Genomic DNA, 26512 nt, shown 5'->3' on the forward strand with positions numbered 1-26512 from the left:
GAGGGTACAGGCATATCCCTGGCGGTGACAGAATTTGGATCAATTTGAAGTGATGAATTAAGAATATCAAATGTGAAGTATATTGAGCATTAAAACATAATGGCTTATGTGGGTCTTCTTTCCTGTAAACAGACTTGTGACAACATTCAGTATACAAGAAGAGATGTTACATGACTCAATTTGAGTGATTTGTACTTTTATTTTGTAATACTTTCAAAACCAGTTTCTTTTTCTTTAATTAGAACCCATTGAACGACCAAAGACTGCTTGTGAACAGCACAGAGAGAGACTGCAAACAGAGTCGAGCCCGCATGGATCTCCACATCTTGTTGGAATGTATATTCCTTGGTGTGATGAAGAAGGGAACTTCAGGCCTCTGCAATGCCATGGCAGTACGGGCTACTGCTGGTGTGTGGATGAAAGGGGACAGGAAATTCCTGGGACTAGGACACCACCTGGAACTGGTCAACCAAGCTGTGGGCTGCCAGGTCAGTCAGTATATTAATTAAGCAAAATGACCAGTGTAGCAAAAATCAGGAGCTCAAGTGGAATTTAATTTTTTTTAACGTGAGGCTAGCTTGGAACTTGGTGAAACACCTGGGTATAATTCACTGAAGCTGATTATGATTGAAACAGTGGATTTAGGCATTTGTTATCTCCTGTGTTTATGAAATGCCTATCACTGTTGACACTGAGCTGTAAGTATGACTGGGACAAAAGGCCTAACCACATTTATTTGCATCGAAAAGGCCATATTATCTTTCCCGATGATTTCCCCCCTCTCATCAGTCTCTTCTGTTGTCACCAATCCCTTGCATCCTTCATTTCTACTGATCGCTCTTTTGCACTGCTGTTCCTCTGGCTTCCTTTCTTACCGAATTAATTCAGGCTTTCAACTTCAGAAAATCGGCACTATATCTTTACTCTAAGATTCAGAAATAGATCCAATGAACAATACAGGTAAGAATAAAGGATTAAAATTAAAAGAGGAATTTCAGGCAACTCGAGCAAAAAAGAGAAATCAGTATTTTTTATATTCAAATTTAGGGCCTGTCGTAACCATTGCATCTGTTACTTTTCTTCTTCCTCATTAACTGTTCCATTCTCGTTAGGTAATTTTGGAATTAGCCATCTGGGCAGTAATCTGACCGAGTGGATCATCTGCCCATTACACAAGTGGCCCAATTTTCTTTGCATTGATCTTTGCCACCAGGTTACCACCCAGGTGGCAAAGTTCAAAATTACCCCCTCTGTGTTTTTCTCCTTTCTCATTGGTTATTTGCTGCACTTGTTATATTTATGTTATTCAACAATCCTGTGACATAAAATTTTTCTCTCCAGGTCAATTTTCTCCGCAATCATATTCCATCAAAAAAATTCCCACACAGACCTGTTTTACCAAACAAAATTCTTTCCAACTACACCCCAGATTAAAAAATTCTGCGAGATACTGCTGTCATAAGAGTTCCTCACAATAAACTTTCATACAGTAACATTTATTAAATAACACATACAAAGATCTAGGATTGTGTCTGGAATTATCTATATAATTAGTTGAAAATCTGGTGGTTACAGATGTATCCCTGCTGGTGAGAGAACTGGAATCAATTTGAGGTAATGAATTAAGAATATCATGTCAAATATATTGTATTTAAGGCATATCGGTTTAGGTATGTTTTCTTTACTGGAATCAGACTGGTGACAACACTCCATGTTCAAGAAGAGATATTACGTGACCCAATTTGAGTGATTTTGTATTTTTATTTTGGAATAGTTTCAAAAGCAGTTTCTTTGTGTTTAATTAGCACCCAATGAACGTCCAAGGACTGCTTGTGAACAGCACCGGGAGAGACTGCAAACAGAGTTCAGCCCACATGGATCTCGGCCTCTTATTGGAATGTATATTCCTCAGTGTGACGAAGAAGGGAACTTCAGGCCTCTGCAATGCCATGGCAGTACAGGTCACTGCTGGTGTGTGGATGAAAGCGGACAGGAAATTCCTGGAACTAGGACACCACCTGGAACTGGTCAACCACACTGTGGGCAGCCAGGTCAGTCAGTATTTTAATTAAGCAAAATGGCCAGTGTTGTAGCAAAAATGAGGAGTACGAAGAGATTTTAATTTTTTTAAAGTGAATCTATCTTGGAACTTGGTGAAACATCCGTGTGTAATTCATAAAAGCTGATTATCATGGAAGCAGCGGATTGAGGCATCTGTTATCTGCTGTATTTATGAAGTGCCTATCACGATTGATTGACATTGAACTGTAAGTACTCCTGGGACAAAAGGCTTGACCACATTTATTTGCATCCAAAAGGCCATATTATCCTTCCCGATCATTGCCCACACACCTCCCATCAGTCTACTGTGTTGTCAACCATCTGAGAATGCCCCTTGCCTCCTTCATTTCTACTGATCTCTCTTTTCCTCTGCTGTTTCTGACTTCCTTGTTCTCACCAAATTAATTCACCATTTATTCAGATTTTGCAGACTAGGGAATATGGCACTATATCTTCACTCTAAGATTCAGCAGTAGATGTATTGAACAATACAGGTATGAATAAAGGGTTAAAATTGGAAAAAAAACACTTCAGAAAAGTAACATAAGAAAGCAAAAAAGAGAAATCAATATTTTAAAAATAAAATGTCATCTGCCCGTTGTAGCCATTGAGAATATTGACTTTTTTGTTCCTTTTTCTTTAAGTGTTGCAGTATCTACGTTTTCTCCTTTGTAATTTTATATTTCCTATATTTTGTTATATTTTTGCCATTCAACAATTCAGAGACACAAAATCAATCTTCCCAAGGTCAATTTTCTCCCCAATCACATTCCAGCAAAATAAATCCTACACTGCTACATTCTACCAAACAAAATTCTGTCTAGTTACATTCCTGGAATAAAAATTCTGAGATACTGCTGTCATTACTGTTCCTCACAATAAACTCTCAAAAAAAGTTACATTATCAAATAATACACACAAAAATCAAAAATATTTCATTCCAGATACAATCTAATACTAATTGTGGTGGGTAGAGTTGTATCCCTGGTGTTGACAGTAGTGGAAACAATCTGATATATTAAGACTATCACACGTGAACTATATTGTGCATTAATGCTTATTGGCTTTGGTATGTTTTGTTTCCTATAAAAAGAATGGTGACAACACTCAGTGTACAAGAGGAGATGTTACATGACCCAATTTGAGTGATTTGTAGTTTAATTTTGTAATAGTTCCAAAAGCAGTTTCTTTGTGTTTAATTAGAACCCATTGTTCATCGAAAGACTGCTTGTGAACAGCACCAGGAGAGACTGCAAACAGAGTTGAGCTCGCATGGATCGCAACATCTTATTGGAATGTATATCCCTCAGTGTGACGAAGAAGGGAACTTCAGGCCTCTGCAATGCCATGGCAGTACAGGTCACTGCTGGTGTGTGGATGAAATTGGACAGGAAATTCCTGGGACTAGGACACCACCTGGAACTGGTCAACCACATTGTGGGCTGTCAGGTCAGTCAGTATATTAATTATGCAAATGACCAGTGTTGTAGCAAAAATGAGAAGTTCAAAAAGTTCAAATTTTTTGAAGTGAGTCTATCTTGGAACTTGGTGAAACACTGGTATGTAATTCAAAAAGCTGGTTGTCATGGAAGCAGCGGATTGAGGTATCTTTTATCTCCTATATTTATGAAGTGCCTATCACTATTTGACATTGAGCTGTAATTATCACTGGGACAAAAGGCCTGACCACATTTATTTGCATCCAAAAGGCTTGATTTTCCGGTCGCATCTATTACCACCACTGTGGTGGAACTAAGATAATTCACTATTCTCACCTACAGGAAGTGGGAGGACACGACTCACCCAACCCTTTGTCTGGAATGTGTAATTTGTCCCAGTCATTGTCAGGCAGGCTACAGAGTTCAGATAAGGCACGGTGCTAACACTACTGATTTTAAAGATCAGACAATGCTAACACTACCAAGTCCAGAGAACGCACAGCACTGACACTACTGATTTCAGAAAATGCACAGCGCTTAACACCACCCAGTTCAGAGAAGGCCCAGCACTGACACTACCGAGTTCAGAGAGGAAGGGGTGAGGCCGTGGAGGGATTTCAACATGAGGATGAGCATTTTAAAATCAAGGTGTTGGTGGACTGGGAGCCAATGTAGGTCAGTGAGCACAGGGTGATGGGTGAATGAGACTTGCTGCGAGTTAGAATACGTGCAGCAGTGTTTTGGATCAGCTCAAGTATATTGAGGGTGGAAGATGGGAGGCCGGCTAGGAGAGCATTGGAAATTTGAGGTAACAAAAGTATGGATGAGGCTTTCAGCAGCAGATGGGCTGAGATGAGCGATGTTGTGGAGGAAGTTGGTGTTCTTTTTGATGGAGAGGATTTGGGGTTGGAAGCTCAGCTCGGGATCAATTAAAATGCCACGGTTGCAAACAGCCCGTTTCAGCCTGAGACAGTGGACAGGGAGTGGGGGGGAATCAGCAGCAAGGGAACTGAGTTTGTGGCGGGGGCCAATGTTTAATTGGAGGAATTTGCAGTTCCTCTGGATGTTAGATAAGCAGTCCAAACAGTGGCAGTGGAGGGGTCAAGAGAGGTGGTGGTAGTGCTGGGTATCGTCAATATGCATGTGGAACCTGATGTCACGTCTTCGGATGATGTCGCCAATGGGCAACATGTAGATGAGAAATAGGATAGATCCATGGGGGACTCCAGAGGTAACGGTGCAGGGGTGGGAAGAGAAGCCATTGCAGGAGATTCTCTGGCTACAACTGGATAGGTAATAGTGGAACAAAGCAAGGGCATTCCCACTCAGCTGGACAATGGAGGAGAGGAGTTGAAGGACAGTGTGGTTAAACATCTTTTAAAAACAACTGAAATAAAGATGAGGTGTGATAGTGCACCTTAGTCACAGTCACAGAGGATGTCACTATTGACTTTGATTAGGGCTGAAACCTGATCGGAGAGTTCAAACATGGAGTTGCAGGAAAGATGGCAGACAGGTATAGGGCCAACAGACAGCAGCATTGTCTTCTACTCCACAGCCGCAGATAACGCACAGTTTCTTTTGGAATATAGGCGATGGCTGTTGGGAATTACAAACTGCACAGTGCCTCCTCTTCACTCCTACAGCTGCTCTTCCAGTTGGGTTATGTGTATCCATGAATGCTGCTTATTCTCCTTCACTGCTCCTTCTTCATTTAAAAAAAATTGATCACAAGATAACTATGGAAAAGCAAGGCCATCTGGCTCGCCTTGAATCAACTGTTCATAGAATCATAGAAAGTTACGGCACAGAAGGCGGCCATTCGGCCCATCGTGTCCGTGCCGGCTGAAAAAGAGCTATCCAGCTTAATCCCACTTTCCAGCACTTGGTCCGTAGCCCTATAGGTAACCGCACTCAAGTGTACATCCAAGTACTTTTTAAATGAGTTGAGGGTTTCTGCCTCTACCACCCTCTCAGGCAGTGAGTTCCAGACCCCACCACCCACTGGGTGAAAAAAATTTCTCCTCATCGCCACTCTAATCCTTCTACCAATTACTTTAAATCTGTGCCCCCTGGTCACTGACCCCTCTGCTAAGGGAAGTTTTGATCCCTCTTTGTGTGACGAATGATTTCTTGATATCAGTCCTACATTTGAATCTGTTGTTTTCTCCAATACTAGCAATCTGATCCTAGCTATACTAGGGCTCATGGGATTGGGGGTAATATATTAGCATGAATAGAGGATTGGTTAATGGAAAGAAAGCAGAGAAGGAATAAAAAGGTCATTTTCGGGTTGGCAGGCTGTAACTAGTGGGGTGCCGCAGGGATTGGAGCTTGGGCCTCAGCTATTTTCAATCTACATTAATGACTTAGATGAAGGGACCGAGTGTAATGTATCCAAATTTGCTGACAATACAAAGCTAGTGGGAAAGTAAGCTGTGAGGAGGACACAGAATCTGCAAAGGGATATAGACAGGTTAAGTGAGTGGGCAAGAAGGTGGCAGATGGAGTATAATGTGGGGTTAGTCACTTTGGTAGGAAAAATAGAAAAATGGAATATTTTTTAAATGGTGAAAAACTATTAAATGTTGGTGTTCAGAGGGATTTGGGTGTCCTTGTACATGAATCACAGGAAGTTAACATGCGGGTACAGCAAGCAATTAGGAAGGCAAATGGTATGTTGGCCTTTATTGCAAGGGGGTTGGAGTACAAGAGTAAGGAAGTCCTGCTGCAATTGTACAGGGCTTTGGTAAGACCACACCTGGAGTACTGCGTACAGTTTTGGCCTCCTTATCTAAGGAAGGATATGCTTGCTTTAGAGGCGATGCAACAAAGGTTCACTAGATTGATTCCTGGGATGAGAGGGTAGTCCTATGAGGAAAGACTGAGCAGAATGGGCCTATACTGTGTGGAGTTTAGAAGAATGAGAGGTGATCTCATTGAAACATATAAGATGCTAAGAGAGTAAATGCTGAGATTGTTTCTCCTGGCTGAAGAGTCTAGAACTAGGGGACATAATCTCAGAATAAGGGGTTTGCCATTTAACACTGAGATGAGGAGGAATTTCTTCACTCAGAGGGTCGTGAATATTTGGAATTGTCTACTCCAGAGTCCTGCGATTGCTCAGTCATTGGATATATTCAAGACTGAGATCGATAGGTTTTAGGATTCTAAGGCAATCAATGGATATGGGAATCGCGCAGGAAAGTGGAGTTGAGGAAGAAGATCGGCAATGATCTTCTTGAATGGCGGAGCAGGCTCGAGGGGCTGTATGGCCTTCTCCTGCTCCTCTTTCTTATGTCCTTATGATCCTCCTTGTAGCTTTTCTCTGCACTGGCCACAGCACATAGGTAGCTCCCTTGTGCCTCAGTGACTAGTATTGCACAAGGGAGTCAAGGTGTGGTCTGAGCTGCAGACTATTCACAACTTCCTCTGACGTAAAGGCCTAGACTTTCCTTATGAAAACCACCCACTTCTCGGTGGTGGTCTAGTAAGTGATGGGGCAGGGCACCTCAGCCAAAACTCTGCACCAGAACTGGCCACCTTGATTTCTGCCATGATTTCCCTCACTCGACCCCTCTGTGGCCCTGATCAGTCTGCTGGCAGTGCACTCACCGGAATCAAATGAAAGGAGTGGGGGAAATTGCTAAATTCAAACACACGAGCAGTAATTGTTGCCTCTACAGAAGTGACAACAGCTCTTGTACCCTACTCCTAATGTTTGGCTGGCGGCTACATTGATCTCCTGGACTGCCACAGCAACATAGGAATAGGAGTAGGCCATTGAGCCTCTTGAGCCTGTTCCCCCATTCAATTAGATCATGGTTGCTCTGTATCTTAACTTCATCTACCAGCCTTGGTTCCGTATCCCTTAATACCCTCAGCTAATAAAATTCTATCAATCTCAGGCTTGAAATTTTCAAGTGACCTAGTCTCACCACACTGTGGGCTGCCAGGTCAGTCAGTATTTTAATTAAGCAAAATGACCAGTTTTGTAACAAAAATGAGGAGTTCAAAGAGAGTTCAATTTTTTTTAAAGTGAGTCTATCTTGGAACTTGGTGAAACACTTGTATGCAATTCAAAAAGCTGGTTATCATGGAAGCAGCGGATTGAGGTATCTTTTATCTCAGGCACTTCATAAGTACAGATCACTATTTGACACTGAGCTGTAATTATCACTGGGACAAAAGGCCTAACCACACTTATTTGCTTCCAAAAGTCCATATTATCCAGTCGTGTCTATTACCACCACTGTGGTGGAACTAAGATACTTGGCAATTCTCACCGATAGGAAGTGGGAGGACACTACTCACCCAACCCTTTGTCTGGAATGTGTAATTTGATCCAGTCATTGTCAGACAGGCTAGAATTCAGACAAGGCACTACTGATTTTAGAGATCAGACAGTGCTAACACTACCAAGTCCAGAGAACGCACAGCGCTGACTACTGTTTTCAGAAAACGCGCAACGCTTAAGAATGATTGGGACAAAAGGCCTGACCATATTTATTTGCATTCAAAAGACCTGATTATCCTTCTCAATCATTCCCCTCACCCCTCCCATCAGTCTCTTCTGTTGTCAGCCAACTCTTCATTTCTACTGATTTCTCTTTTCCACTGCTGTTTCTCTGGCTTCCTTAGAATCATAGAATCATAGAAGTTTACAACATGGAAACAGGCCCTTCGGCCCAACATGTCCATGTCGCCCAGTTTATACCACTAAGCTAGTCCCAATTGCCTGCACTTGGCCCATATCCCTCTATACCCATCTTACCCATGTAACTGTCCAAATGCTTTTTAAAAGACAAAATTGTACCCACCTCTACTACTGCCTCTGGCAGCTCGTTCCAGACACTCACCACCCTTTGAGTGAAAAAATTGCCCCTCTGGACCCTTTTGTATCTCTCCCCTCTCACCTTAAATCTATGCCCCCTCGTTATAGACTCCCCTACCTTTGGGAAAAGATTTTGACTATCTACCTTATCTATGCCCCTCATTATTTTATAGACTTCTATAAGATCACCCCTAAACCTCCTACTCTCCAGGGAAAAAAGTCTCAGTCTATCCAACCTCTCCCTATAAGTCAAACCATCAAGTCCCGGTAGCATCCGAGTAAATCTTTTCTGCACTCTTTCTAGTTTAATAATATCCTTTCTATAATAGGGTGACCAGAACTGTACACAGTATTCCAAGTGTGGCCTTACTAATGTCTTGTACAACTTCAACAAGACATCCCAACTCCTGTATTCAGTGTTCTGACCAATGAAACCAAGCATGCTGAATGCCTTCTTCACCACCCTATCCACCTGTGACTCCACTTTCAAGGAGCTATGAACCTGTACTCCTAGATCTCTTTGTTCTATAACTCTCCCCAACGCCCTACCATTAACGGAGTAGGTCCTGGCCCGATTCGATCTTCCAAAATGCATCACCTCACATTTATCTAAATTAAACTCCATCTGCCATTCATCGGCACTGGCCCAATTTATCAAGATCCCGTTGCAATCCTAGATAACCTTCTTCACTGTCCACAATGCCACCAATCTTGGTGTCATCTGCAAACTTACTAACCATGCCTCCTAAATTCTCATCCAAATCATTAATATAAATAACAAATAACAGCAGACCCAGCACCGATCCCTGAGGCACACCGCTGGTCACAGGCCTCCAGTTTGAAAAAACAACCCTCTACAACCACCCTCTGTCTTCTGTCGTCAATCCAATTTTGTATCCAATTGGCTACCTCACCTTGGATCCCGTGAGATTTAACCTTATGTAACAACCTACCAAGCGGTACCTTGTCAAAGGCTTTGCTAAAGTCCATGTAGACCACGTCTACTGCACAGCCCTCATCTATCTTCTTGGTTACCCCTTCAAAAAACTCAATCAAATTCGTGAGACATGATTTTCCTCTCACAAAACCATGCTGACTGTTCCTAATCAGTCCCTGCCTCTCCAAATGCCTGTAGATCCTGTCTCTCTCAGAATACCCTCTAGCAACTTGCCCACTACAGATGTCTGTAGTTCCCAGGCTTTTCCCTGCCGCCCTTCTTAAACAAAGGCACAACATTTGCTACCCTCCAATCTTCAGGCACCTCACCTGTAGCTGTCGATGATTCAAATATCTCTGCTAGGGGACCCGCAATTTCCTCCCTAACCTCCCATAACGTCCTGGGATACATTTCATCAGGTCCCGGAGATTTATCTACCTTGATGCGCGTTAAGACTTCCAGCACCTCCCTCTCTGTAATATGTACACTCCTCAAGACATCACTATTTATTTCCCCAAGTTCCCTAACATCCATGCCTTTCTCAACCGTAAATACCGATGCGAAATATTCATTTAGGATCTCACCCATCTCTTGTGGTTCCGCACATAGCTGACCTTGTTGATCCTTAAGAGGCCCTACTCTCTCCCTAGTTACTCTTTTGCCCTTTATGTATTTGTAGAAGCTCTTTGGATTCTCCTTTGCCTTATCTGCCAAAGCAATCTCATGTCCCCTTTTTGCCCTCCTGATTTCTCTCTTAAATCTACCATGGCACTTTCTATACTCTTCAAGGGATCCACTTGATCCCAGCTGTCTATGCATGTCATATGCCTCCTTCTTCTTTGTGACCAGGGCCTCAATCTCCCGAGTCATCCAAGGTTCCCTACTTCTACCAGCCTTGCCCTTCACTTTATAAGGAATGTGCTTACCCTGAACCCTGGTTAACACACTTTTGAAAGCCTCCCACTTACCAGACGTCCGTTTGCCTGCCAACAGACTCTCCCAATCAACTTCTGAAAGTTCCTGTCTAATACCATCAAAATTGGCCTTTCCCCAATTTAGAATTTTAACTTTTGGGCCAGACCTATCATTCTCCATAGCTATCTTAAAACTAATGGAATTATGATCACTGGTCCCAAAGTGATCCCTCACTAACACTTCTGTCACCTGCCCTTCCTTATTTCCCAAGAGGAGGTCAAGTTTTGCCCCCTCTCTAGTCGGGCCATCCACATACTGAATGAGAAATTCCTCCTGAATACACTCAACAAATTTCTCCCCATCCAAGCCCCTAATGCTATGGCTGTTCCAGTCAATGTTGGGAAAGTTAAAGTCCCCTACTATTACCACCCTATTTTTCTTGCAGCTGTCTGTAATCTCCTTACATATTTGCTCCTCAATTTCCCATTGACTATTTGGGGGTCTGTAGTACAATCCTATCAAATTAATTCACCATTGATTCAGATTTTCAACCTCAAAAGTGTTGATATGTCTTCCCTCTAAGATTCAGAAATAGTTCAATGAACAAACAGGTGAGCACAAAGGAAGAAAATTGAAAAGTGAACATCAGAAAGTGAGACAAAATAAGCAAAAAAGAGAAATCGATGTTATTGTTACTTCTTTGTTCCTTTTTGTTTAAGTGTCCCAGTCTCTGTGTTTTACTCCTTCATAATTGGATATTTTCTATTTTTGACATAAAATCTTTGTCTCCAATTTCAATTTACTCCCCAATCACATTACAGCAAAAAAAATCCTATACCAATCACATTCTACCAAACAGAATTCTTTCCAATTTCACTCCGGGAAGAAAATTCTGTGAGAAATTGTGGCAATAACATTTCCTCACAATAAACTCTCAAAGTAACATTTATCAGATAAAACATACAAAAACCTACGGCTGTTTCTGAAATGAACTATATAACACTAGCTGAATGTTCTAAATTCTGGAGGGTACAGGTGTATCCATGGTGGTGATAATAGTGAAAACACTTTGAGGTAATGAATTAAGACTATCATATGAAATTTATTGTATTTAAAGCATATTGGCTTAGGTGTGTTTTCTTTCCTATAATCAGAATGGTGACAATACTTGGTGTACAAGAAGAGATGTTACATGACCCAATTTGAGCAATTTCTGCTTTGATTTTATAATTGTTTCAAGACCAGCATCTCTTTGTTTGATTAGCACCCAATGAACGTCCAAGGACTGCTTGTGAACAGCACCAAGAGAGACTGCAAACAGAGTTGAGCTTGCGTGGATCGCAACATCTTATTGGAATCCACATCCCTCAGTGTGATGAAACCGGGAACTTCAGGCCTCTGCAATGCCATGGCAGTACGGGCTACTGCTGGTGTGTGGATGAAAGCGGACAGGAAATTCCTGGGACTAGGACACCACCTGGAACTGATCAACCACGCTGTGGGCTGCCAGGTCAGTCAGTATTTTAATTATGCAAAATGGCCAGTGTTGTAGCAAAAATGAGGCGTTCTAAGGGACTTTAATTCTTTTTAAAGTGAGTCTAAAATGGAAATTGATAAAGCACCGAGGTGCCTTAATAAAAGGTGAATATCATGGAAACAGATGATTTAGACATCTGTTATCTCCTGTGGTTATGAAGTGCCTATCACTGTTGATTGACATTGAGCTGTGAGTATCACTGGTACAAAAGGCCTAACAACATTTATTTGCATCCAAAAGGCCTGATTATCCTTCCTGGTCACACCCCTCCCCCCAGTCTCTTCTGTTGTCAACCATCTGAGAATGCCCCTTGCATCCTTCGTTTCTACTGATCTCTCTTTTCCTCTGCTGTTTCCCTGACTTCCTTCTTCTCACCAAATTAATTCACCATTTATTCAGATTTTGCAGACCAGGGAATATGGCACTATATCTTCACTCGATAGATGCAATGAACAATACAGGTATGAATAAAGGAGTAAAACTGGAAAAAAAAAATCAGGAAAGTAACAGCAGAAAGCAAAAAAGAGAAAAATATTTTTAAAATAAAATTTCATCAGCCTGTTGTAACCATTGAGGTATTAACTTCCTTTTTGTTTAATTTTTATATCTCTGCATTTCCTCCTCTTTGTAATTTTATATTTCCTACATTTTGTTATATTTTTGTCATTCAACAATCCTGTGACATAAAGGGTTCGATTTTAAAAGGGCGGTGGGATGGTAGTGGTGGGGGGAAGGTCAATGAGCACGTGGCAAACGCGAATAATAAAAACCTACCTTTCCCCACGCGATTGTGACTTAATTGGTGGCCATTCATCTTGTTTCCGGGTTTGCCGGCCGAAAGCTGCGCAGTGGGCGGACTGCGCACTCGCATGACAGGCTGTCAGCTGGAGCGTCTGAGTTTAAAGGGCCGTTACTCCAATGGATTTTGCTGGAGCAAAGAGCCAGAAGACCCAATGGAGCAGCACAGGAGCAAGGCTGCTCCAAGATTCAGCGGTGCCTCACTTCAGCTGCTACTGGCTGGGGTGAGGAGGAGGAGGAGGAGGAAACTATTTTACCTGGCCAAGAGGAGGAAGTGCCCCGCCTCTGCCACCAAGAAGGCCTGGATCGAGGTGGCAGAGGTCACCAGCAGGAGCAGGAACATCTGCCGCACTTGGGTCCAGTGCAGGAAGTGCTTCAATGGCCTAAGTAGGTCAGCAAAAGTGAGTACACTTCTTGATTCTCCTGCATTCTGTGTTGCACATCAAACCACCCCACCCCAGCCACCCCAACTCGTTCTGCACAGCCAAGACTACTCCATCACATCACTCCTCACACCCATTTAAGGCTCCTCTTCAACTTACTTGCACTTCCTGAGCACATCCTCACCTCCCCATTTGTGACCCCACCACTATCACTCACCGCAATCCCGATCCAATGTGATGTCTCTGTCGAATGCTCACCCTCTGATGCACCTCTTTCACGGTCCGTCTCACCCAAAACAATGCATTCATCGGCTGACCACTTCACCATCACTCGCTCACATGTCTGTACTTTCTCCCCATGTAGGAGAAGAGAGCGCAAAATGCACGAGGGCGAGGACTGGAGGGGGGGCCACAACAAATAGTGGTCCTCACAGAGGCAGAGGAGGAGGCCCTGGAGATCAGCCGCACCCTCAAGTGCCTGTCAATCGGGGACGCCGACACAGGCACCCCACAAACATCTGGAGACACAACTTTAACATTCATCACGCACAACCTGAATTGATGTTAACAATGTTTGCCATGTTGAACACCTCAGTGTGCTCATCGCAACATGACACATCTGTGATGATGCTTAATATTGCCTTCTGTTCTCTTACAGGCCCTTCAACAACCGCAGTGATGGCAGAAGATGATTCCTCAGAGCTCCCAGCCTCTGAGGGCGCACTGTCACATCTTAGCGAGCCATCCACCAGCGCAGATACTCACACCTCGATGGGTCCTAGTAGTCAGTTAGTTGGGTTGGCACCTGGTGAGTCACCACACACAAGTGAGCACGAGCAGACACCGGTGGCAGGGGCAATCCGCGTCGGGGGGCACACTCCTCTCCAGGCTCTACTCAGCTGGACGCAGATGGTGAACCCCGGGGGCCATCTTTTTAAAAGGTTAATGATCGAGGGTTGGCAGCACATTGTGCGTGCCACCTGTTCCAGTACCTCGCAAATCTCCACAATAGCCCGCATGATGGAGGAGTCCAACTCCTGCATTAGTGAATTGGTGGCAGAGGAACATGAGGGAATCTGAGGTAGTGTCGCAGTTAAGTGCGGGAATGTCTGCGATGGAGAGAAAGCTAGCCTCCGTTGAGCTTCAAGCACGGTTCATAAATGAGTCCATTCAGGCCCTGACAACGGCCGTGCGGACTCAGGATGAACAACATTCTGCCGCCTTAAACAGGCTGAGAGATACTTTAGAAGTGGCCTTACAAGGCATCACACGTCCTCCAAACTGTTGTCCAGCAGAGTGGTAGGAGTGATGTGGGCCTGGCCCAGGGAAGCGTGATGGCGAAAGGGGACATGGAAATGGGAACGCCACTCAAAGTACTCCCATGTCTAACCCGTTGCCCCCCTCTTAGCCAGTACCCGCAATGCTGCCTCCTCTCCAGGTGGCCGTGTCAGCCCATGCACAGGTGCAGGTGGTGCAGTCTTTGGCGGGGCCCTCGGACTCCAAAACCAGAGTGTGTAGGCCAAAAGCATCTAAACAGTCCGGCCATAGACATGAGCAACCTGCCACTGCATCTGCTGCAGCCACAGGGGATGCACCATGTAGAAGCGGTAGGAAGAGAAAGGCGAAGGATTTGTGATCACGATGGGTATGCACAAGGGTGTCTGACGCACTATCATGTTTTTCATTTATATTTGGTTTATGTTAAAATCACATTAAATGTCATCATTCTCACCGCTACTGCCATGTCTTGCCCATTCTCGACTGGCTTTGTAATAATGCCCTTTCATATGCTTCACCGTGACATTTGATGCCACCCAGTGGGTCACTTTACAGTGGGTGTATGTGTAGTTGCAGGACTGTTTTGTGCAGGGAGGGGGAGAAGGGTGCTGGTGTTGGTGCTGGTCTTTCCAGATGGTGTGAGAACTGGACTCTTCACACTTCCTGACCTTTCAAGAACGTTCACAAATGAGCGACTCCCTGGCCTTACGAGCAGCCAGGTGAGCTGCTGCTCTGCCCATGGGTTCCTTGTACTCCTGCTCCTGCTCAATGTGGATGGTGGATGAGGGGATGGGACCTCCTCAACTGGTACCCCTCTCTGTTGCGCCATGTGGTGCAGGACACAGCACACTACTATAATGCGACCCGCTCTCACTGGTGCGTATTGAAGCGCTCCCCCAGAACGATCGAGGCACCAAAATCACATCTTCAACAACCCTATCGCATGTTCATTTGTACACCTGGTGGCAATGTGGCTGTCGTTGTATTGATGCTGTTGCTTGGTGATGGGGCTCGTCAGAGGTGTGACGAACCCGTGTGCAGGGGGTATCCCTTGTACCCCAGAAGCCAGCCCTTAAGGGTGTTCAGTGCTTGGAAGAGGCCCCGGATGTTGGATTCCCTCAGAATGAACGAATCATGGCAGCTGCCAGGGAATCTGGTGCACACATGAAGAAATCTTTTGCAGTGGTCACAAAGGAGCTGAGTGTTGATGGAGTGATACCCCTATCTATTGATGAACAGCCCTGGCTCGTGCGGAGGTGCTCGGATTGCTATATGCGTGCAATCGATTGCACCCTGTACCTGTGGGGAGCCAGCCAGAGAGTTGAATCCCACTGCCCTCTCCGTCTGGCTGAGGTCGTCCATCGGGAAGTTGACGTGTTGCGAGGCTCTGCGAAGTAAGCCATCGGTGACCTGCCTTATGCACATGTGTGCAGATGACTGAGAGACTCCAGTGATCTCACCAGTGGCACCCTGGAATGATCCAGAAGCGAAGCAGTTAAGAGCAGCGGTGACTTTAACTACAAAGGGTAATGAGATGCTGCCAGGCCCAGCCGGGAGCTGCTCGGCATGAAGGAGGCTGCAGATGTCTGCAACCACCTGGTGACTCACTCTGAGCCTTCGTATGCGCTGCTCCTCAGAGGTCCAGGAAGCTGAGCCTCGGTCTGTAGACCCTCTGACGAGGGTAGTGCCTCCTGCAATGTTGCTTCCTCTGTTGTTGCCCTCTGTGCTCTTGTGCAGGTGCCTGTGACGCAGCACTGTGTTGTGGAGCTGCAAGTGGCGGAAGTGCACACTGTGCCTGGCGAGGATGGTGCTGTTGCTCATCCTCTGATGTACTGGTGAATGCAGCCATCGCGATCCCCCATCCTGTTGGTATCAGTTTGTGGGGGTCTGAAAAGTTGGTAAATATACGTAAATGGAACAGTTCTAAGTGTGAACCAAGAATTTTCAGTCTACACAAAGAGATCCCAGCCAAAAGTTTGTCTGAGACAGAGTAAAAGGACTAGGCCGGTAGAGCAGGAGTCCCCTGGGGCCATCTCCCTCTCAAACAGATATTCCGCTTTGAATATTGTTGGGGGAGATGGATTATCAGGGGAATGCAGCAAGAGCCAAGACCGTGGCACCACGAGTGACTCAGCTGCACAGGAGGGGAGGAAAAAGAATGGGAGAGCAATATTGATAGGGGATTCCATTCTAAGTGAAATAGATAGGCATTTCTGCGGCCGCAGACGTGACTCCAGGATGGTATGTTGCTTCCCTGGTGCTAGAGTCAAGGATGTCACGGAGCGGCTGCAGGACATTCTGAAGGGGGGAAGGTGAACAGCCAGAGATCGTGGTCCATTTTAGTACCAACGACATCGGTAAAAAAAGGGATGAGGTCCTGTAAGCGGAATATAGGGAGTTAGGAAATAAATTAAAAAGCAGGATCTCTAAGGTAGTAATCTCAGGATTACTCCCAGTGCCACGTGCTAGCGAGAGCAGAAATAGGAGAACAGACCAGATGAATGCATGTCTTGAGAGATGGTATAGGAGGGAAGGGTTTAAATTCCTGAGGCATTGGGACCGATTCTGGGAAAGGCAGAACCTGTACAAGCTGGATGGGTTACACCCAAGCAGAACTAGGACCAATATCCTTGCCGGGGCATTTGCTAGTTCTGTTGGGGAGGATTTAAACTAGTATGGCAGGAGGATGGGAAACCAAAGGGCAGTACAGATAGGACAAATTCTGACCAGGAAACGGGAAGTAGAAAAGCAGTTAGTGACGTAGTTAGCAGCTCAGAAAGGCAAAAGAAGCCAAGGTTAAATAGTGTTCAGCACAGGAATTTGACGGGATTAAAGAGTATATACTTCAATGCAAGAAGTATTACAAACAAAGCAGATGAGCTAAGGGCACAGATAGACACACGGCAGCATGATATCATTGCTATAACAGAAACCTGGCTTAAAGAGGGGAATAATTGGCAGCTCAATATCCCTGGATATAGAGTTTTCAGGCAGGATAGAGTGGGTGATTAAAAAAGGAGGGGGGCTAGCATTGTTGGTTAAAGAATCAATTACAGTTATGAGAAGGGATGACATGCTAAATGGATCATCAATCGAGGCCATATGGGTTGAGCTAAGAAATAAAAAAGGGGCAGTCACATTACTAGGAGCGTATTATAGACCCCCGAATAGCGAAAGGGAGATGGAAGAACAAATATGTAGGCAAATTTCTGAGTGCAAAAATAAGAGGGCAATAATAGTAGGGGACTTCAACTACCCTAACATCAACTGGGATTCAAACAGTGTGAGGGGCACAGAGGGCACAAAATTCTTGATCGGTGTCCAGGAGAGCGTTTTTAGCCAGTACGTGACACGACCAACAAGAGGGGATGCAATTCTAAATTTAGTCCTGGGAAATGAAAATGGGCAAGTGGGTGAAGTGACAGTGGGTGACCATATTGGGGATAATGACCACAATTCAATTAGTTTTAGCATTGTTATGGAAAAGGACAGATTTAAATCAGGAGTAAATGTTTTAAATTGGGGGAAGGCAAATTTTATAGAACTAAGAAGTGGACTGGATACGACGACTTGAGGAGAAATCAGTGGCAAGCCAGTGGGAGGCACTAAAAAGTGAAATTCTACGGGTACAATGCAGACACGTCCCCTCAAAGAAAAAGGGTGGCACTGCCAAATTTAGAGCCCCCTGGTTGTCTAGAAGTATACGGGGCAAGATAAAGCAGAAAAAGAAAGCTTATGACTGTCACAGAAAACTAAATACTGCAGAAAGCCTAGAGGAGTATAGAAAGCACAGGGATGATGTAAATAAGGAAAGCAAAGCAAGGGCATGAAAAAATATTAGCTAGTGAGATTAAAGAAAACCCAAGGATGTTTCATCAGTACATTAAGAACAAGAGGATAGCTAAGGAAAAGGTGGGACCTATCTGGAATGATAAGGGTAACTTGTGTGTGGAAGCAGAGGATGTGGGTAGGGTTGTAAATGAATATTTTGTCTCCATATTCACAAAGGAAAGGGATGATCCGGACATAGTAGTTAAAGAGGAGAGGTGTGAAATATTGGATAAGGTAAACATAACGAGAGAGGAAGTATTAGAGGGACTGGAATCCTTGAAAGTTGATCAGTCACCAGGGCCGGATGGATTGTTTCCTAGGCGATTGAAGGAAGCCTGGGAGGAAATGTGGTGGATTCTTAATTGCCCTCTGAAATGGCCGAGCTAGCCACTCAGTTGTAAAATCTCACTTAAAAAAAGTGATAAGAATAAAACCGGACGGACCACCCGGTATCGGACCACGAGGCACCGGACACGACAAAGGCAAACCAAGCCCAGTCGACCCTGCAAAGTCTTCCTCACGAACATCTAGGGACTTGTGCCAAAATTGGGACAGCTGTCCCACAGACTAGTCAAGCAACAGCCTGACATAGCCATACTCACAGAATCATATCTTTCAGCCAACGTCCCAGACTCTTCCATCACCATCCCTGGGTATGTCCTGTCCCACCGGCAGGACAGACCCACCAGAGGTGGCGGTACAGTGATATACAGTCAGGAGGGAGTGGCCCTGGGAGTCCTCAACATTGACTCTGGACCCCATGAAATCTCATGGCATCAGGTCAAACATGGGCAAGGAAACCTCCTGCTGATTACCACCTACCGCCCTCCCTCAGCTGATGAATCAGTCCTCCTCCATGTTGAGTACCACTTGGAGGAAGCACTGACGGTAGCAAGGGCATAGAATGTCCTCTGGGTGGGGGACTTCAACGTCCATCACCAAGAGTGGCTCGGTAGCACCACTACTGACCGAGCTGGCCGAGTCCTGAAGGACATAGCTGCTAGACTGGGCCTGCGGCAGGTGGTGAGCGATCCAACATGAGGGGAAAAACCTACTCGACCTCGTTCTCACTAATCTACCTTTCGCAGATACATCTGTCCATGACAGTATTGGTAGGAGTGACCACCACACAGTCCTTGTGGAGACCAAGTCCCGTCTTCGCAGTGAGGACACCATCCAACGTGTCGTGTGGCACTATCACCGTGCTAAATGGGATAGATTCAGAACAGATCTAGCAGCTCAAAACTGGGCATCCATGAGGCGCTGTGGGCCATCAGCAGCAGCAGAATTGTATTCCAGCGCAATCTGTAACCTTATGGCTCGGCATATTCCTCACTCTACCATTACCAACAAGCCAGGGGATCAACCCTGGTTCAATGTGGAGTGTGGAAGAGCATGCCAGGACCAGCACCAGGCGTACCTAAAAATGAGGTGCCAACCCGGTGAAGCTACAACTCAGGACTACATGCATGCTAAACAGTGGAAGCAACATGCTATAGACAGAGCTAAGCGATTCCACAACCAACGGATCAGATCAAAGCTCTGCAGTCCTGCCACATTCAGTCGTAAATGGTGGTGGACAATTAAACAACTAACGGGAGGAGGAGGCTCTGTAAATATCCACATCCTCAATGATGGTGGAGTCCAGCACGTGAGTGCAAAAGACAAGGCTGAAGCGTTTGCAACCATCTTCAGCCAGAAGTGCCGAGTGGATGATCCATCTCGGCCTCCTCCCGATATCCCCACCATCACAGAAGCCAGTCTTCAGCCAATTCGATTCACTTCACGTGATTTCAAGAAACGGCTGAGTACACTGGATACAGCAAAGGCTATGGGTCCCGACAACATCCCGGCTGTAGTGCTGAAGACTTGTGCTCCAGAACTAGCTGCGCCTCTAGCCAAACTGTTCCAGTACAGCAACAACACTGGTATCTGCCCGACAATGTGAAAAATTGCCCAGATATGTCCTGTCCACAAAAAGCAGGATAAATCCAATCCGGCAAATTACTGCCCCATCAGCCCACTCTCAATCATCAGCAAAGTGATGGAAGGTGTCGTCGACAGTGCTATCAAGCGGAACTTACTCACCAATAACCTGCTCACTGATGCTCAGTTTGGGTTCCGCCAGGACCACTCGGCTCCAGACCTCATTACAGCCTTGGTCCAAACATGGACAAAGAGTTGAATTCCATTGGTGAGGTGAGAGTGACTGCCCTTGACATCAAGGCAGCATTTGACCGAGTGTGGCACCAAGCAGCCCTAGTAAAATTGAAGTCAATGGGAATCAGGGAGAAAACTCTCCAGTGGCTGGAGTCATACCTAGCACAAAGGAAGATGGTAGTGGTTGTTGGAGGCCAATCATCTGAGCCCCAGCAGTTCCTCAGGGCAGTGTCCTAGGTCCAACCATCTTCAGCTGCTTCATCAATGACCTTCCCTCCATCATAAGGTCAGAAATGGGGATGTTCGCTGATGATTGCACGGAGTTCAGTTCCATTCGCAACCCCTCAGATAATGAAGCCGTCCGTGGCCGCATGCAGCAAGACCTGGACAACATCCAGGCTTGGGCTGATAAGTGGCAAGTAACATTCGCACCAGACAAGTGCCAGGCAATGACCATCTCCAACAAGAGAGAGTCTAACCTCCTCCCCTTGACATTCAACAGCATTACCATCGCCGAATCCCCAACATTCAACATCCTGGGGGTCACCATTGACCAGAAACTTAACTGGACCAGCCACACAAATACTGTGGCTACAAGAGCGGTCAGAGGCTGGGTATTCTGCGGCGAGTGACTCACCTCCTGACTCCCCGAGGCCTTTCCACCATCTACAAGGCACAAGTCAGGAGTGTGATGGAATACTCTCCACTTGCCTGGATGAGTGCAGCTCTAACAACACTCAAGAAGCTCGACACCATCCAGCACAAAGCAGCCCGATTGATTGGCACCCCATCCACCACCTTAAACATTCACTCCCTTCACCACCGGCGCACAGTGGCTGCAGTGTTTACCATCCACAGGATGCACTGCAGCAACTCGCCAAGGCTTCTTCGACAGCACCTCCCAAACCCGCAACCTCTACCACCTAGAAGGACAAGGGCAGCAGGCACATGGGAACAACACCACCTGCACATTCCCCTCCAAGTCACACACCATCCCGACTTGGAAATATATCGCCGTTCCTTCATCGTCGCTGGGTCAAAATCCTGGAACTCCCTTCATAACAGCACTGTGGGAGAACCTTCACCACACGGACTGCAGCGGTTCAAGAAGGCGGCTCACCACCACCATTTCTAGGGCAATTACGGATGGGCAATAAATGCTGGCCTCGCCAGCGACACCCACATCCCATGAGCGAATTTTTAAAAATAGCAGACTCTCTGAGGATCATTTTCCAATCCTCACTGGATACAGGGGAGGTACCGGAGGACTGGAACACTGCAAACAGAGCACCATTGTTTAAAAAGGTTACGAGGGAAAGGCCGAACGATTATAGGCCGGTCAGTCTTACCTCGGTGGTGGGCAAACTATTAGAATCAATACTGAGAGATAGGATAAACTGTCACTTGAAAAGGCATGGTTTAATCAGGGATAGTCAGCATGGATTTGTTCAGGGAAGGTCATGCCTTACAAATCTGAATGAATTCTTTGAGGATGTGATAAGGAGGATTGATGAGGATAGTGCAGTGGATGTAATCTACATGGATTTTAGTAAGGTATTTGACAAGGTCCCCCATGGCAGACTGGTTGGAAAGGTAAAAGCCCATGGGATACAGGGAAATGTGGCGAATTGGATCCAAAATTGGCTCAGTAACAGGAAACAAAGGGGAAAAGTTGATGGATGTCTTTGCGAATGGAAATCTGTTTCCAGTCGTGTGCCACTAGGCTCAGTGTTGGGTCCCTTGCTGTTTGCGGTATATATTAATGATTTGGACTTGAATGTAGGGGGCATGATTGGCAAATTTGCAGATGACACAAAAATTGGCCGTGTAGTTGATAGTGAAGAGGATAGCTGTAGACCAAGAATATCAATGGGTTGGTGGAGTGGGCGGAAAAGTGGCAAATGGAGTTCAACCTGGCGAAGTGTGAGGTAATGCACTTAGGGAGGGCAAACAGTAAAACGGAATACTCAGTAAACGGGAATATATTGAGAGGGGTAGAGGAAGTGAGAGACCTTGGAGTGCATGTGCACAGGTCCCTGAAGGTGGCAGTACAGGTAAATAAGGTTGTGAAGAAGGCATATGGAATGCTCCCCGTTATTAGTCAAGGTATGGAATACAAAAGCAGGGATGTAATGATGGAACAGTATAAAACGCTGGTAAGGCCACAGCTGGAGTATTGTGCGCAGTTCTGGTCACCACATTACAGGAAGGATGTAATTGCTGTGGACAGAGTGCAGAGAAGATTTACAAGAATGTTGCCAGGGCTTGAAAATTGCAGCTACGAGGAGAGATTGGATAGGCTGGGGTTGTTTTCCTTGGAACAGAGGAGGCTGAGGGGAGACTTCGTTGAGGTGTACAAAATTATGAGGGGCCCAGATAGAATAGACAGGAAGTACCTGTTTCCCCTAGCGGACAGTTCAAGAACTAGAGGACATAGATTTAAGCTGATTGGCGGAAGGATTAGAGGGGACATGAGGAAAAACTTTTTTACCCAGAGGGTGGTGGGTGTATGGAATTCGCTGCCCGAATTGGTGGTAGAGGCAGGGACCATCAACTCTTTTTAAAAAGTACCTGGACCTGCACCTAAAGTGCTGTAAGCTGCAGGGCTACAGACCAGGAGCTGGAAGGTGGGAGTGGAATGGGGACCTGGTTGTCCTTTGAGCCGGCGCTGATACGATGGGCCGAATGGCCCCCTTCTGTACTGTACCTTTTCTATGGTTCTAAACCCTGCTGCAATAACTGACCTTTTATCCCCATCTGTCAAACAGGGATTTAAATGTCCAAATTTCTGCTGGCTGAAACACGACTCCTTCACCATGGTGTGTTTCACACAGCACGGGAAACACACTGAGGAAGCATTGAAATCGCTTGCCAGCATAATTAATTACATTCATGCACATTTCAAGTACTTTAAGTACATGAATTGGTGGTTTAAATATCATCCCACCAGCTTTAATTGCCGGTAGCACTTCCGGGTTCGGGAAGGGCACACGCATTCAGATGACTCTGGGTCGTGTGCATATTCAGTGTGTTGGAGCCAGGATTTCTGCCTGCTCCAAAAAAAAATGATTTTCTTTGCCCCCCCCCCCCCCCCGCCCGCAAGAAATCTGGACTTTTATTTTAAAATTGAACCCAAAATCTTTCTTCCCAAGGTCAATTTTCTCCCCAATCACATTCCAGCAAAATAAATCCTACACCACTACATTCTACTAAACAAAATTCTTTCCAGTTACATTCCTGGAATAAAAATTCTGAGATACTGCTATCATTACTGCTCCTCACAATAAACTCTCAAAAAATAAAATTTATCAAATAACACACAAAAATCTAGGATTTTGTCTGGAGTGAAATATTTGACACTAATTCTGGTGGGCCGAGGTGTATCCCTGATGGCGATACAGTGGAACCGAGGTGATGTGTTAAATACAATACATTTTACTTGATATTTCAAGGCTATCGTGTGAAATGTATTGTATTTAAAGCATATTGGTTTAGGTGTGTTTTCTTTCTTATCAGACTGGTGACAACACTTTGTGTACAAGAAGATAGGTTTCATGACCCAGCTTGAGTGATTTGTACTTCTATTTTATAATTGTTTCAAAACCAGTCTCTTTGTTTGATTAGCACTCAATGAACGTCCAAGGACTGCTTGTGAACAGCACCGGGAGAGACTGCAAACAGAGTTGAGCTCGCATGGATCGCAACATCTTATTGGAATGTATATCCCTCAGTGTGATGAAGAAGGGAACTTCAGGCCTCTGCAATGCCATGGCAGTACAGGTCACTGCTGGTGTGTGGATGAAAGCGGACAGGAAATTCGTGGGACTAGGACATCACCTGGAACTGGTCAACCGCACTGTGGGCTGCCAGGTCAGTCAGTATTTTAATTATGCAAAATGACCAGTGTTGTAGCAAAAATGAGGAGTTCAAAGAGACTTTAATTTTTTTTGAAGTAAGTCTAAATTGGAATTTGGTGAAACTCCCATGTGCAATTCATAGAGGCTGATTATCATGGACACAGCTGAATTAGGCATCTGTTATCTTCTGTGTTTATCTGGTGCCTAACTCTGATTGACATTGAGCTGTAAGTATGACTGGGATAAAAGGCCTGACCACATTTATTCGCATCCACAAGGCCTGATTATCCTTCCTGATCACCACCTACCCATCAGTCTCTTCTGTTGTCAACCATCTGAGAATGCCCCTTGCATCCTTTATTTCTACTGATCTACTTTTCCACTGCTGTTTCTCTGGCTTCCTTGTTCTCACAAAAATTAATTCACCATTTATTCAGATTTTGCAGACTTGGGAATTTGGCACTATAACTTTACTGTAAGATTTAGAAATAGATGTAATGAACAATACAGGTATGAATAAAGGATTACAATTTTTAAAAAAGCACAAAGCAAAAGTAACAGAAGAAAGCAAAAAGAAAATCAATATTTTTCAAATAAAATTTCATCTGCCTGTTTTTGTTAATTTGCTTTTTCCTTTGTATTCTGAGTCTCTCTTTTTGCTTCTTTCTATTGGGACATCTTCTATATTTGTTATATTTTTGTCAGTCAGCAATCATGTGACATAAAATAGTTCTCCCCTATTACATTCCAGCAAAATAAATCCTATACAGCCTCATTCTACCAAACAAAATTCTTTCCAAATACACTCTAAGCTGAACAATTCTGTGAGATACTGCTACTATAACAGTTCCTCAGGATAAACTGTCAAAAATCACATTTATGAAATAACAGATACAAAAATCTAGGGTTGTGTCTGCAATGAACTACATAACACTAGTTGAAAATCTGAATTCTGGTGAGTACAGGTATATCCCTAGTGGTGATAGAAGTAGAAATAATTTGAGAAGATGAATTAAGAATATTACATGTGAATTATATCACACATTTAAAATGTATCGGCTTAATTATAATTTCTTTCCTATAATCAGACTGGTGGCAACACTCCGTGTGCAAGAAGAGACGTTACGTGACTCAATTTGAGTGAATTGTACTTTTGTATAAGTTTAAAACCAGTTTCTTTTTGATTGATTAGAACCCATTGAACGTGCAAAGACTGTTTGTGAACAGCACCGAGAGAGACTGCAGACAGAATTGAGTCCGCGTGGATCTCGGCCTCTTATTGGAATGTATATTCCTCAGTGTGATGAAGAAGGGAACTTCAGGCCTCTGCAATGCCATGGCAGTACAGGTCACTGCTGGTGTGTGGATGAAGGGGGACAGGAAATTCCTGGGACTAGGACACCACCTGGAACTGGTCAACCACACTGTGGGCAGCCAGGTCAGTCAGTATATTAATTAAGCAAAATGACCAGTGTTGTAGCAAAAATAGAAAGACTTACATTTATATCGCGCCTTTCACAAACTCAGGACGTCCCAAAACACTTTACAGTACAATGAAGTAGTTTTAAAGCAAAGTCACTGTTGTATTCTAGGAAACACGGCAGCCAATTTGCACACAGCAAGGTCCCACAGACTGAGTGTTTTTATGTGATGGTTGAGGAATAAACTTTGGCCAGGACACTGGGGAGAACTCCCCAGCTCTTCGAAATAGTGCCATGGGATCGTTTACATCCACCTCAGAGGGCAGACAGGGCCTCTGTTTAACATCTCATCCGAGAAACAGCATCTCCGACTGTGCAGCACTTCCTCAGTACTGCACTGGAGTGTCAGCCTAGATGTTGTGCTTAAGTCCCTGAAGTGGGACTTGAACCCACCACCTTCTGGCGTAGAGAGGAGAGTGCTAAGATGGAGCCATGGCTGATACTAAGCGACTTTAATTTTTTTGAAAGTGAATCTAACTTGAAACTTGCTGCAACACTTGTGCATAATTAACAGAAGTTGATTATCATAGAAACTGTCGATTTGGGATCTGTTATCTGCTGTGTTTATGAAATGCCTATCACTATTGATTGACACTGAGCTGTAAGTATGACTGGTGCAAAAGGCCTGACCACATTTATTTGTATCCAAAAAGCCTGATTATCCTTCCTGATCACCACCACTCCCAGCACTCCCATCAGTCTCTTCTGTTGTCAACCGTCTCAGAATGGCCCTTGCATCCTTCATTTCTACTGATCTCTCTTTTCCACTGCTGTTAATCTAGGTTCCTTGTTCTCACCAAATTAATTCACCATTTGTTCAGATTGTGCAGCCTAGGGAATATGGCAGTAATCTTCAGTCTAAGATTCAGAAGTGAGATTACAATACAGGTAAGAAATAAAGGATAAAAATTGAAAAATGCACATCAGAAAAATAACAGATAAAAGCAAAGAAGGGAAATCAATTTATTTAAAATAACATTTATTCCGTCTATTATAACAGT

The 26512-nt window shown here is 44.7% G+C and overlaps 1 protein-coding gene across 1 annotated transcript in view; it reads left to right on the plus strand.

Annotated features, from left to right (window-relative positions):
• The window catches only part of nid2a (nidogen 2a (osteonidogen)), a 102817-nt gene that overhangs the window by 38014 nt on the left and 38291 nt on the right, over positions 1-26512 (plus strand). The window contains exons 14-19 of the mRNA XM_067991629.1: positions 243-488; positions 1806-2051; positions 3265-3510; positions 11451-11696; positions 23798-24043; positions 25223-25468. Coding sequence (XP_067847730.1) covers positions 243-488; positions 1806-2051; positions 3265-3510; positions 11451-11696; positions 23798-24043; positions 25223-25468 — 1476 coding nt within the window. The remainder of the gene's footprint in view (positions 1-242; positions 489-1805; positions 2052-3264; positions 3511-11450; positions 11697-23797; positions 24044-25222; positions 25469-26512) is intronic.

This window comes from Heptranchias perlo, chromosome 10 (genome assembly GCF_035084215.1).
Source record: "Heptranchias perlo isolate sHepPer1 chromosome 10, sHepPer1.hap1, whole genome shotgun sequence".
NCBI lineage: Eukaryota > Metazoa > Chordata > Chondrichthyes > Hexanchiformes > Hexanchidae > Heptranchias > Heptranchias perlo.